The 14,812-nt window shown below is 36.9% G+C and overlaps 1 protein-coding gene across 2 annotated transcripts in view; it reads right to left on the bottom strand.

The window, feature by feature from the left end:
- dph1 (diphthamide biosynthesis 1) overlaps nt 1-14,812 on the bottom strand; it is a 419,970-nt gene that overhangs the window by 99,243 nt on the left and 305,915 nt on the right. For both annotated transcript variants that reach the window (XM_039757210.1, XM_039757212.1), the window contains one exon: nt 3,046-3,167. In XM_039757210.1, coding sequence (XP_039613144.1) covers nt 3,046-3,167 — 122 coding nt within the window. The remainder of the gene's footprint in view (nt 1-3,045; nt 3,168-14,812) is intronic.

Raw genomic sequence — 14,812 nt, forward strand, 5'->3', positions numbered from 1 at the left:
AAAATCCCTGCATATAATCTGCAATTCCAATCACACATCTTCAGCAGGTGACAGACTATATATTCTGTAAATCATAAAAAATAGAGGGAGTACCCCAGCAAGTCACAATGATTTGAAAACACAAGATTATAAACTGACACATATCTAAGCCTCAATAAGTCTGAGGTGATTATATATTTGTTTTTGTTTGGTACTGTCAAGTCCGTTCTGTACCCTGTGTACTAACAGAGCAAAACAATGTCCAATCCTGAGTTATCCTCGCCATTTCTTCAATGTTTGAACCCATTGTTCCAGCCACTGTGTCAATCCATCTTGTGCAGAGCCTTCCCATTTTCCACTTTCCTTCTACTTTACTGAACATGGTGGCCTTTTTCAAAGACTGCTCCCTCCTGACAATGTGTCCAAAGAATGTGGGCTGTAGTTTCACCATCCCCGCCTGTAACGAGCATCATGGTTGAACTTCCTCCAACACAGATCTGTTTGTTCTTTTGACGGTCCATGGTATGTTCAACATTCTTTGGTAGCATGGTAACTCAAAAGTGTCATTTCTTTGTCGATCTTCCTTATTCATTGTCCAGATTTTGCACCCATATGAGGTGACTAAAAATACTATTGCTTGGATCAGGTGCTAAGCACTAGTCCTTAAAGACACATCTTAGCTTTTTATCACTTTGCAGAGGTCATTCACAGCAGATTCTGCCAGTGCAAAACACTGTCTAATTTCCTGACTGCTGTTTCCATGGACATTGATTGTGGATCCATATAGAATGAAGTTGTTCACAACTTCATTCTGTTCTGTCCATCGTGATGTTGCATGCCGATCTAGTTTTGTCTTCTTTATGTTCAGATGTAATCCACATTGCAGACTGTGGTGTTTGATCTTCTTCAGTAGATGCTTTACGTTCTCTTCGCTTTCAGCTAGCAAGGCTATATCATCTGCATATCTCAGGTTGTTGATCAGTCTTCCTCCAATCCTGACACCATGCTCCTCTTCGTATAGTCTGGCTTCTCGGATGATTTGCTCAACATAAAAATTGAATATGTATGGCGAAAGAATTCAACCTTGACGCACATCCTTCCCAACTTTAAAAACTAGCCATTGAAAACCCATTTATAACAACAAAATACAGTATATTAGTATTGGCATAGTCCTGCTGCACACCAAAACAAACTAAACACACGCGACAGATTTTTATGCTGATGCCTGATCTGTTTTTGAACCATTACTTCAACTCTATTTGTATCTTGTAATTTTTCACCATGAGCTGCAACAGGGGACAGAAGGAAAACTGGTAAGACTGTTTATATCATTCCCATTAAACATCAACCACTTTTCTATGTGACCTGTAATACGTGAAGTTCTTCTAAATAAAGCAATGTGGCCTACAACTAAACAACAGGATTGCAAAAAAAAAAAATGTTGCTTGCTCTGTCCTTCCACTAACTTACTACATTGCATGACACCTGTGATGTCTATGAACAGTGGAAGTAATATTCCTTTAATATGGTTCACTATAAAATACATTTTAAAACAAAGTTTGCATTTTGCTTGCATTATTATCATAAATATTACAGTTTGGCCACTCTTAGGGTATCCTTAACACCACTTTTTGACCTGCAACCAGAAGTGTGGATGACAAATGATGTCTACTGCCTACTGTGATTTGTTTCTTCCTAGCCTATTATGCATGACTGCAGTTGTGCTGATCTTGCATTTTAAACTGGGTTCTTAAAGTACTGACTGTCCCAAGTGGAAATAGCTCTAAAAACAAGAGCTCTGACCATGAAAATTCATTTTTCCTGCCAACACTGAGCTGAGAAAAGTATAGAGTGATGGGACAGAGCCGGACCAGATGACCTGGAAGAAAAACTAACTGTCATCATTCTAATTAATTCCTTCACTAAAACCTTGATAGATTGTTAACGCACACACATATATTTTATGTTTGCTCCTCAAAAGCACCGTAGAACAAGGCTGATGCTTTGCTACAGAAATAAATGAAATGCCACAGTCAGCTTTGAAAATGTAAGCTATATCAACAAAGACATCAGACTGGCCTGTAAGAATACAAATAAACATCACACCTGCTCTCCTAGCTGACCTGATTCTATAAGTGAAGGAGAGCAGGTAACATTTATACTGACTAGGATGGGTATAGCCTGCCCAGGAGGGATTTTAAATCAGTTGTGGGTTTATTGTACATCTTTATGGAGTACTGAGGCAGCTGAACTGGTAATCCACATGTGTGCTGCTACCAGATCAGTTAAAATTATAAACTAACAAAAAGACAGTACGAGTGCCTCTGGGAAGAGACAGTGGCAGCTGAGTGTTATTAAATAAACCTACATTCAAATAGACTTTTTATTTAAAACATTCAAGTGACAACTGAACAGAAAACTGTTATTTTGGGAAGAGATTTTTTATGTTTAGCACAGATATTTTATTTTAATGTCAAAAGCCTTAAAATCAATGGTCAATGGCAGCTTCAGCCAACACAGTTATCTTTTTCAGAAAAAACAAAAAAAAAAAAAACACAAAAACTACAACTCAAAGGCAATAAAATGAGTATAGTCTATTACAGTGAAAAGAGGTTTCTGAAAAGCACTGGTTTATGTCAAATGCCAATGAAATACAGTGATCCTAAGGAGAGCAATATACCCTAGAGTGGATACTAAAGCATGCTGTAGATGGGAAGGGTTCATTCTTCAGTTTTATTTACTAATGTAATCAAATAGGATTCATACAAAGAAGAAGAGCTATAATAACAGTAGAAAAATGTAGGTTACATTCATAAAATACAGTACTTAAGGCTGCAGAAAAAATCCACAAACTCAAACATAACTAAACTGGACCAGAAAGTAACAGATTTTACAGTGTTGAAATTGACCATCTAGTGAGATAAACAGCAGCCTAAAAGACTTAATTTATCTTCATATACTTTGACAACAGGAGGGAAATTTCCTCTGCTTTCAATAACTACAAGTCAATAGAGCAGAACAAGGAGAAATTAAATTTACATAAAAAATCATCTCCACATTACTGACATGATAGCATCAACAGGTCGCTCCAGTTTGGGAGAGGTGCAGCCTAAAATCTCCCCAGGGGACAGTGGACGGCACTGTGGTACAATGACATCAAAGTCAGGGCGTAGTTCTTTACTAGAGGCCTAAAAGATAAAAAAAAATAAAAAAAATAAATAAATAAATTAAATATTTATATTCAAAATAAAGAAAAATGAAATCAAGTAGGAGAAAAATTAATTACTATTACAAACCTAAGTAGTACAGTGGCTGCTTCATAGATCCAGTGCTTGTGATTTGAATCCTAAACATAGTTACTGTCCTTGTGGAATCTGCAAGTCTATTTTCTTTGAGGTACACCAGTTTGTCTTTATTACATTCCAGAGAGATGTTTGTTAAGTTAAAAGCTATTTCTGAATTGGTCTTATGTGCAGGAGTGGACCCTATGATGGACTGGTACCCTATTCATGCTTGTTTCCTGCCTTATGTTTACTGTTGGTAGGATAGGAACCAACATTCATCTATCTTGAGTTGGATTAAATTATTTTCAGAATATTATGTTTGATTAAATACCTAATTAAAAAAGCATGTGATGGAAAAGGACAAGAAAGTAGATTACTGTGGTTTAAAACATACACGTAAAAAAGAGAGAGATATTAAAAAAAACAGACAAAGGTGAAAGATTAATGGGAAAATAAAAAGAGAAAGATGAATACTGAATAAATTACAAAGGAATGATAAGAAAATGGGAGAGTGGTGACAGTGGAGTAAAAAGATGCAAATCTGTGTGTGTTCTTGAGTAAGCCCTGCAATAGACTGCAGTCCTTCTGAATTCGATGTTGGTTTGGAAGATTAAAAGTTTTCTGTGACCATGAATTGGACAAGCTGGATAATCATTGTGAACAATAAGAGTCTAACGACTACTGGAGTTAAAAGAATGGATTCAATGTAATAACAAGGATGTACCAAAGAATAAAATTTAAAAATAGAGTGACAACTAACAGCAGGAAAATAAGAAACAGAAATTACAGAATGATGCATACGTATAGCATCAGATCAGTGGAAGAAGAGAAGCAATAAGGTAAGAAATAGGAGAAGCATAAAAACTGAGGCATGTAAAGAAGGGGAAACAAAGAGAGAAAATGAGAAGTATAGAGATAGTTGTGCAAAATGTGTTTTTGGGAAACTAATGCCCAGCACATGAATCAGAATGTCTTACATTATCAGTTTATTCAGGTAGTACAGTAAGTGCCAAAGAATGGGCCTTGACATTTTTGTAGATTGCAAAGTACACACAGTTTATTCTAGTTTGATGCTATTTTGATGAAAACTTTGATATAAACCTGATGACAATGTCATGCTACACCAGTGTCAAGTGGGAAATCTTCCACACTGATCTCTGCACCATGGCATCATACAGCTTTGTCAGCACTGCTCATTACAAGCTGAATAAAGGACAAATTAGCACATAAAAATAAGAAAAATAAAACATTTTTGGTACATTTATTGTAATACTGCTCTCTCAAAGCTATTACATTCTGCTACCTAACATGGAAGTGGTCTTCAGATTTTTTTTTCATAATGTAGAATTTTTCAAATGATTTATGATAAGGGTATTTAGATACTTGTGTGATTTTCACAATTAGTTCTATTATATTCACTATTCACAATGTGTCATATGCACAACCAATTCAAATTAAAGAAAAAAGAAGCAGCTAATACCATATATAATTTATAAGAACAGGAAACTGAAAAGTTAACATTACCTAAGCACTGAAAATCTTTCGTTATGGTAAAACAAATTCAGTTACACAAAACTACATAAGCTGCACAAATAGCTGAATGGCCACTGTCCATATATGGTAAAATAATAATTGAACACATTATTTGAGAATATGCTTCTGTGTCTCTGCCGTTCCTTGGTCACTCTGTGAATAATCCTGTACCCATACAGTTCACAGCCATCAAGAAATACAAGACGCACTGTACTAATGCTGCAAAAATAAATAAATAAATAAATAAATAAAGACCCTCTAAATGAAGAAGAAAGAAATGTAAGACATTTGATGAAATTGTTAGGTAGTGTTATGTCTGAGCTTGGAAAAAAAATCACTCTGACCTATAAAGAAGAGTGACAAGTTTGTGTCAAAGTCCTTGAGTATTATCAGAACATGCTGGAGTGAATTCTGATGAAATTGGAGCTTTTCAATCTACTGTAAACATTACATCTAGTACATGCTTAATACAATTCATCACTTTGACATCACCAGCCATTTTAATCGGTATGGTGGTAACAGCATCATGTTAGTAATTTGCTTCCCATAAGTGAAATGGAAGTTTTGGCGGTACAAAGTATGTGCAAATACTACTGCCAAAATAATTTTCTTGAATGGCTTAAGAATAACAAGAGTTATTGTCTTTTAAACCTGACGTACACTAAGTGATCCCCAAACAACAAATTTAGCCCTAAGCAAATATTCAAAGCAAAATCAAAAACTGTGCTAATCCTGTGTGTGAACCTACTAAACACCCAAATTCTTAAAACTGCAGTAGCAAATTCTCAGGTCAAAATCTAAATACATCTCTCAGAGTATTATTGCAGTTTATTATAGCTTTGAAGAATTTTATTAGCATTGAGCTAGAGCAGAGGTGCCCATCGACCGGTAGATCTCAAAGGTAGTGCAGGTAGATCACGTTGCATTCAAAAAAAAAAATTTAAACGTTAGTCTATCATATATCCTCCCTATGGCATTTGCCACTTGATTGACATACAGGGCGGCCAGTCTGAGATTTATTTTCTTCTAACACACTGGTCATCCCGCACGCACGATCAAACGTGCGAGCTACTGCAAAACTCCGGCTGTGATCTAGTTAGCCTTCCAATTTATATCGACAAAAGAAGAGATTTAAAAAAATTATTTGGGGAGGGTATGGGCTGGATATGGAATGTCACAGTGTCACAATCGAAGTCCATTTGTCTGATCTGTCAATCTATCATTGCTATTCCAAAGAAGGAAAATGTGGAAAGGCACTTTCGAACTGTTCATAAAAACTACGAAATGTTCCGGGTGAGTCACTCGATCATTAAGCATAAGAAGTCCTTCCAAGAGCTATATCCTTGACTGCATTATTTGGCTCTACTTATTTATGCGAGTCAGCCTTTTCCCACATGAAGATTATTAAATCCAAATACTGTAGTGACCATAAATGTATTGTGCCATGAAGGTTATTCAGTTATGCAAGGTACAACATATATTTTATGTATAAAGTATACTCAGTATATATATATATATATTTTTACTAATAAAAGGCAAAGCCTCGCTCACTGACTCACTCACTCACTCATCACTAATTCTCCAACTTCCCGTGTAGGTAGAAGGCTGAAATTTGGCAGGCTCATTCCTTACAGCTTACTTACAAAAATTTGGGCAGGTTTCATTTCGAAATTCTACGTGTAATGGTCATAAATGGAACCTATTTTTTCGTCCATATACTATAATAGACCTCTGCTCGATGGCCGTGGGAGGCGGAGGTACGCCTCCCACGTAATTTAGTGCCTGCCCATATAAGGCCGTCCGTCAGCGGCAATCCAATAGAAACACTGCCGCAAAATATTCACGGGTGAAGGACTGTGCTTATGTGTGCTTAAATACAGCCGTGGACATCTCACGAGATGGCACCAGCACAGCTGGGAACCTTCGATGCATGTACACCGAGCGGCTCACGTGAACTGACGCAGTGCACAGACAAAAAGCAACAGTTCCAAAGAGGATGAACAAAAACCGAATTACACAACTGTGGAAACAAAGCACGGTGTGAACCGTAAGTTTAAATTAAGTTTATAGACCCACTCCCGCTGCCGTTTGTCATGCCTACGATGAGTATGGTATTCGCGAGATACAAGTTTAATGAGAAGACACGAGGTATAAACGAGACTTTGGATCACTTTGTTGCGGAGTTAAAATTGCTGTAGCAAGAAACTTTGAAGTGCCGGGTCTTAGCTAACATTAAATAAAGTCGTGGACATCGCAAGATCGCACTAGCACAGCTGAGAAGCTTCGATGCATGTACTCCGAGCGGCTCGCGTCAACTGACTTTGCAGGACTGGAAAAGATTAAATTAAGTTCATACACACGCTACCGCTAAATATTCACAGGCAATTTCCACAACTTACTACCGGGAATGCATGTTGAACATCTTACATTCACGAGTTCCGATTTGGGTGGTGAACACTTCGATGAATGAAACCTGTTATCTTTACAACGGTTGACAAACACGGAATAAACTTGAACACAACACGTCCTCCAAATACGAACCTGATTGAAAGAAATAATGCTAATCAAATCCTTAATGACAGCAACACTCATAACGGTCACAAGACTATTACATTGACAATCATGTTAGGTTATTTTTAAAATGTTTCCTTTTCTTAGCACAAGCACAGCTGAGAAGCTTCGATGCATGTACTCCATAACGCGTTAAAAATAACGCATTTAATCACACTTTGCATTCCAAGCAAAGGGTAACTTTTGTCAATGCATGATTTCCTGGTACATCGATTACATTGATGCACACATCAGAGCTACAAAAATGTTAGAGTCGGAAGAAAGCGCGTTGCTAGCACTGATCAGAGGCAAATTTGATTTCAAACGACTACCCAACGGAAGCCTTGATAAAAGCGTGGTTTTGTGCACACTGTCCAAATACGAACCTGATTGAAAGAAATAATAATAATGAAATCCTTGATGACCGCAACAGTCATAATTGTCACAAAACTATTACATTGACAATCATGCTACGTTATTTTTAAAATGTTTCCTTTTCTTAGCACAAGCACAGCTGAGAAACTTCGATGCATGTACTCCATAACGCGTTAAAAAAATAACGCATTTAATTTCACTTTGCATTCCAAGCAAAGAGTAACTTTTGCCAATGCATGATTTCCTGGTACATCGATTACATTGATGCACACATCAGAGCTACAACAATGTAAGAGTCGGAAGAAAGCGCATTGCTAGCACTCATCGGAGGCAAATTTCATTTCAAAAGACTTCCCGACGAAAGCCTTGATAAAAGCGTGGTTTGGTGCAAACTGTGCAAAAATTAGTTTGCATACCACTGAGGCACTTCAACCTTACGGTTCCATCTAAATGCAAAACATGTTACAACGAGCACAGAAACTGTGTATGCTGTTAGCACTAGCAGTACGGGTTCGAGTAACAACAAAAGGTGTCGGCAGCCCAAACCTCATGAAATGACTGGCTTCAGGACCAAAATTAGTAAGTCAACATAGGTCAAACTTACAAATTCTCTCGCAAAATACATTGCTTTGGACTGTAGACCACTAACAGTGGTGGAAGATAGGAGGTTAGAAAATGTGCTACAGTTAGCGTATTTCAAGTAAAATTCAACAGCTTTATGACATTGAAAAGCAAGCAAAATTAGATGCATTACAGAAAGCGGACTTTGTGGCTCTTACTGGGGATCATTGGACTTCCGTGACCGTTAGTAATTCTAATTACAAAATGTTCAATGATCACACTGTTTTAGCCTAATGTACAAAATAATTTTGGCTAAGGTTACTCAGAGTTTAAAGGTGAGGCTAGTCAAATTGCATGTGTGCTTACATTCGATTAATGAAGATTAATTAATTACATAGCCTCTAATTAATGAGATTAATTTTTTTAATCGAGTCCCACCCCTAATATATATATATATATATATATATATATATATATATATATATATATATATATATATATATATATATATATATATATGTAGATATGTATATACAGTGGGATGCAAAAGTTTGGGCAACCTTGTTAATAGTCATTATTTTCCTGTATAAATCGTTGGTTGTTACGATAAAAATGTCAGTTAAATATATCATATAGGAGACACACACAGTGATATTTGAGAAGTGAAATGAAGTTTATTGGATTTACAGAAAGTGTGCAATAATTGTTCAAACAAAATCAGGCAGGTGCATAAATTTGGACACCGTTGTCCTTTTATTGATTCCAAAACTTTTAGAACTAAATATTGGAACTCAAATTGGCTTGGTAAGCTCAGTGACCCCTGACCTAGATACACAGGTGAATCCTATAATGAGAAAGAGTATTTAAGGGGGTCAATTGTAAATTTCCCTCCTCCTTTAATTTTCTCTGAAGAGTAGCAACATGGGGGTCACAAAACAACTCTCAAATGACCTGAAGACAAAGATTGTTCACCATCATGGTTTAGGGAAGGATACAGAAAGCTGTCCCAGAGATTTAAGCTGTCTGTTTCCACAGTTAGGAACATATTGAGGAAATGGAAGACCACAGGCTCAGTTCAAGTTAAGGCTCGAAGTGGCAGACCAAGAAAGATTTCGGATAGACAGAAGCGACGAATGGTGAGAACAGTCAGCGTCAACCCACAGACCAGCACCAAAGACCTACAACATCATCTTGCAGCAGATGGAGTCACTGTGCATCGTTCAACCATTCGGCGCACTTTACACAAGGAAATGCTGTATGCGAGAGTGATGCAGTGGAAGCCTTTTCTCCGCCCACAGCACAAACAGAGCCGCTTGAGGTATGCTCAAGCACATTTGGACAAGCCAGTTTCATTTTGGAATAAGGTGCTGTGGACTGATGAAACTAAAATTGAGTTATTTGGGCATAACAAGGGGCGTTATGCATGGAGGAAAAAGAACACAGCATTCCTAGAAAAACACCGGCTACCTACAGTAAAATATGGTGGTGGTTCCATCATGCTGTGGGGCTGTGTGGCCTGTGCAGGGACTGGGAATCTTGTCAAAATTGAGGGACGCATGGATTCCACTCAGTATCAGCAGATTCTGGAGACCAATGTCCAGGAATCAGTGACAAAGCTGAAGCAGCGCCGGGGCTGGATCTTTCAACAAGACAACGACCCGAAACACTGCTCAAAATCCACTCAGGCATTCATGCAGAGGAACAAGTACTATGTTCTGGAATGGCCATCTCAGTCCCCAGACCTGAATATAATTGAAAATCTGTGGTGTGAGTTAAAGACAGCTGTCCATGCTCGGAAGCCATCAAACCTGAATGAACTAGAGATGTTTTGTAAAGAGGAATGGTCCAAAATACCTTCAACCACAATCCAGACTCTCATTGGAAGCGTTTAGAGGCTGTAATTTCTGCAAAAGGCGGATCTACTAAATATTGATTTCATTTCTTTTCTGTGGTGCCCAAATTTATGCACCTGCCTGATTTTGTTTGAACAACTATTGCACAGTTTCTGTAAATCCAATAAACTTCATTTCACTTCTCAAATATCACTGTGTGTGTCTCCTATATGATATATTTAACTGGCATTTTTTATCGTAACAACCAACGATTTATACGGGAAAATAATGACTATTAACAAGGTTGCCCAAACTTTTGCATCCCACTGTATGTATATATATATATATATATATATATTTTATATATATATATATATATATATATATATATATATATATATATATATATATATATATATATATGTGTGTGTGTGTATATATATTTAGATATGTATATACTGTATATGTATATATATGTGTGTGTGTCTGTGTGTATATATATGTTTATATGTGTGTGTGTGTATATATCTATATATATATATGCCAGCAACACTCATGACAACACAATTACATTGTCAATCATGTTACGTTATTATTAAAATGTTTCCTTTTCTTTTTCATTACTTCTTTAACACAATACTTCTCCATAGTAAGCACGGTATTTTGCTAGTATATATATATATATATATATATATATATATATATATATATATATATATATATATATACATATATATATACACACACAGTGGGTACGGAAAGTATTCAGACCCCCTTCAATTTTTCACTCTTTTGTTATATTGCAGCCATTTGCTAAAATCATTTAAATTTATTTTTTTCCTCATTAATGTACACACAGCACCCCATATTGACAGACAAAAAAAGAATTTTTGAAATTGTTGTAGATTTATTAAAAAAGAAATTCAGACCCTTTGCTGTGACACTCATATACTGTATTTAACTCAGGTGCTTTCCATTTCTTCTGATCATCCTTGAGATCACCTTCATTTGAGTCCAGCTGTGTTTGATTATACTGATTGGACTTGATTAGGAAAGCCACAAACCTGTTTATATAAGACCTTACAGCTCACAATGCATGTCAGAGCAAATGAGAATCATTAGGTCAAAGGAACTGCCTGAAGAGCTCAGAGACAGAATTGTGGCAAGGCACAGATCTGGCCGAGGTTACAAAAACATTTCTGCTGCACTTAAGGTTCCCAAGACCACAGTGGCTTCCATAATCCTTAAATGGAAGACGTTTGGGATGACCAGAACCCTTCCTAGAGCTGGCCCTACGGCCAAGCTGAGCTACTGGGGGAGAAGAGCCTTGGTGAGAGAGGTAAAGAAGAACCCAAAGATCACTTTGGCTGAGCTCCAGAGATGCAGTCAGGAGATGGGAGAAAGTTGTAGAAAGTCAACCATCACTGCAGCCCTCCACCAGTCAGGGCTTTATGGCTGAGTGGCCTGTCGGAAGCCTCTCCTCAGCGCAAGACACATGACAGCCCACATGGAGTTTGCTAAAAGATACCTGAAGGACTCTGAGATGGTGAGAAATAAGATTCTCTGGTCTGATGAGACCAAGATAGAACTTTTTGGCCTTAATTCTAAGCGGTATGTGTGGAGACAACCAGGCACTGCTCATCACTTGTCCAATACAGTCCCCACAGTGAAGCATGGTGGTGGCAGCATCATGCTGTGGGGGTGTTTTTCAGCTGCAGGGACAGGACAACTGGTTGCAATCGAGGGAAAGATGAATGCGGCCAAGTACAGGGATATCCTGGACAAGAACCTTCTCCAGAGTGCTAAGGACCTCAGACTGGGCCGAAGGTTTACCTTCCAACAAGACAATGACCCTAAGCACACAGCTAAAATAACAAAGGAGTGGCTTCACAACAACTCTGTGACTGTTCTTGAATGGCCCAGCCATTGAGCATCTCTGGAGAGACCTAAAAATGGCTGTCCACTAACGTTTACCATCCAACCTGACAGAACTGGAGAGGATCTGTAAGGAGGAAGGCAGAGGATCCCCAAATCCAGGAGTGAAAAACTTGTTGCATCTTTCCCAAGAAGACTCATGGCTGTATTAGCTCAAAAGGGTGCTTCTACTAAATACTGAGCAAAGGGTCTGCATACTTAGGACCATGTGATATTTCAGTTTTTCTCTTTTAATAAATCTGCAACAATTTCAAAAATTCTTTTTTTTGTCTGTCAATATAGGGTGCTGTGTGTACATTAATGAGGGAAAAAAGAAATTTAAATGATTTTAGCAAATGGCTGCAATATAACAAAGAGTGAAAAATTGAAGGGGTCTGAATACTTTCCGTACCCACTGTGTGTATATATATATATATATATATATATATATATATATAGAACTCATAAAAATGAAAAATAATTTATATATATAAAATATATATATAAAAATATATAAAAATATATATAATTTTTAAAGTAGGTAGATCATTTCGTCCTGGTCATTTTAAAAGTAGCTTGAAGCCAAAAAAGTGTGGGCACCCCTGAGCTTGAGCATTTAGGATTTGAATAAAATGTTAGGTTCAAAATAAGTTATACACTATTTTGCAATTTTACAAATTGTGGCAGTATCATACATGTAACCTGTTATGGACAAGCAAGTCACAGGCACACAATCATCTGGGGTTGTTTTCTGGCTTGTGGGTGAAGCTACTGGGATAGGCTTCAGCCCCTGGGACAATAAGGACTGAAAAAGAATGTATAGCTAAGAGAGGACCGCAATTAAACTAAAATTATTTTTGGAGCTCTACAAAAGTTTAAAGATTCCATTCAAAAAGTATTTAACAGTGAAGATTTCAATTCCATTTTAATCCACTTACAGAAGGTGGGTTTCAGTTTATAAGTATTTCATGAAATATTATACAGTTTTTAAAACTTTTATAACAGTGGGGCATAATGTTTTGGTATTAATTGGACTGCCATGTGTATAGTTTCTGGAGTTTAAAGGATGGTTACATAAAATTATATGTACTGTTTTTCATAGAAACAGGGTATCTCAGATTGAAGAAATGGACGCCCAACCTGCTTAATTCAGTTCAGAACCATAGGGTTTCACCTTCTTTAGCAACACTTGGCACAATGCACTGAAAAGCCCAGGGCAGGCACTAGTCTATCGCAGGACTCACTCATGTACATACCCAACAAAAGAACCAATTTTGAATTAGCAATAACACAATAGAAAAATGGTGGCATATTTCTCCTAAAATTAGAAAATTCAATTTACTTTATAAGGAATAGTTCAGTTTTTTTAGGAGGTATTTACCACAATGTCCACAATTAACTGAACCTGCTGAACCTTTGCTAACTTTTTATACATTTCAGTGTCCATTAATACTTCATATTAATTTTTTATTCTATCCGCACATTAAATTGTACCTATTGATGAATTGCTGTATGTCTTGTCTGTAATATAGTATATGTATTGTAGTGAAACCTTGATGTTAATAAAATAATGTAAAATATAAATGATAAAACAAATACATTCTGCTTCACTAAGAAAGAGAAGCAGGTGCTGTTAGTGATTACCTTAATCAGAAAAGACTTGAAAGGTAGAAAAAGTAAATTTAACAAGGTTGCTGATAGCAGCCAAATGTGAGCAGTGGCCTGAATGGTACAAATATCTGCCAGCAGAACCATTCAATCCAGTTTTGCCAGCTGAGGCTTTGTATGACAAAAGGCGGAACTCAGATTTATCACCATTTAGTTTAAGTAAAACTAAAGTCACAGAGAACTTGCAATCCTAAACATAGGAAACATCTGTGGATGGAAGTAGACAAAAACAACAAACCTTTTGATGATTTGAGTAGCAGGTTTTTATTCCAACCAGCTTCTGGTTTTAATTGAACTTCTGGGTTAATTACGTGAACTGATACTTCCCAAGTTCTGTGTTTCGATAGATAGATAGATAGATAGATAGATAGATAGATAGATAGATAGATAGATAGATAGATAGATAGATAGATAGATAGATAGATAGATAGATAGATAGATAGATAGATAGATAGATAGATAGATAGATAGATAGATAGATAGATAGATAGATAGATAGATAGATATGACTTACTTTATTAATCCCAAGGGGAAATTCACATAATCCAGCAGCAGTATACTGATACAAAAAACAATATTAAATTAAAGAGTAATAAAAATGCATGTAAAAGCACACAATAACTTATGGGTAGAACTAAAGAGATGCATAGTGGGGGGGAGGAACGATCTCCTCAGTCTATCAGTGGAGCAGGACAGTGACAGCAGTCTGTCACTGAAGCTACTCCTCTGCGTGGAGATGACACTGTTCAGTGGATGCAGTGAATTCTCCATGATTGACAGGAGTTTGCTTAGTGCCCATCACTCTGCTACAGATGTTAAACTGTCCAGCTTCATTCCTACAATAGAGCCTGCCTTCCTAACAAGTTTGTCCAGGAGTGAGACGTCCTTCTTCCTTATGCTGCCTCCCCAGCACACTACCGCGTAGAAGAGGGCACTCGCCACAACTGTCTGGTAGAATATCTGCAGCATCTTATTGCAGATGTTGAAGGACGCCAACCTTCATTTTTCATTTTTATTTCTTAGGAAACAAAATAGAAATTAGAAAACTAAGTTTGCTAAAAAAAAAAAATATTAAAATGTACCAAGCAGTTATAGAGGAATGATATACTGTATATT

Source organism: Polypterus senegalus, chromosome 6 (assembly GCF_016835505.1).
Source record: "Polypterus senegalus isolate Bchr_013 chromosome 6, ASM1683550v1, whole genome shotgun sequence".
In the NCBI taxonomy this organism is placed as follows: domain Eukaryota; kingdom Metazoa; phylum Chordata; class Cladistia; order Polypteriformes; family Polypteridae; genus Polypterus; species Polypterus senegalus.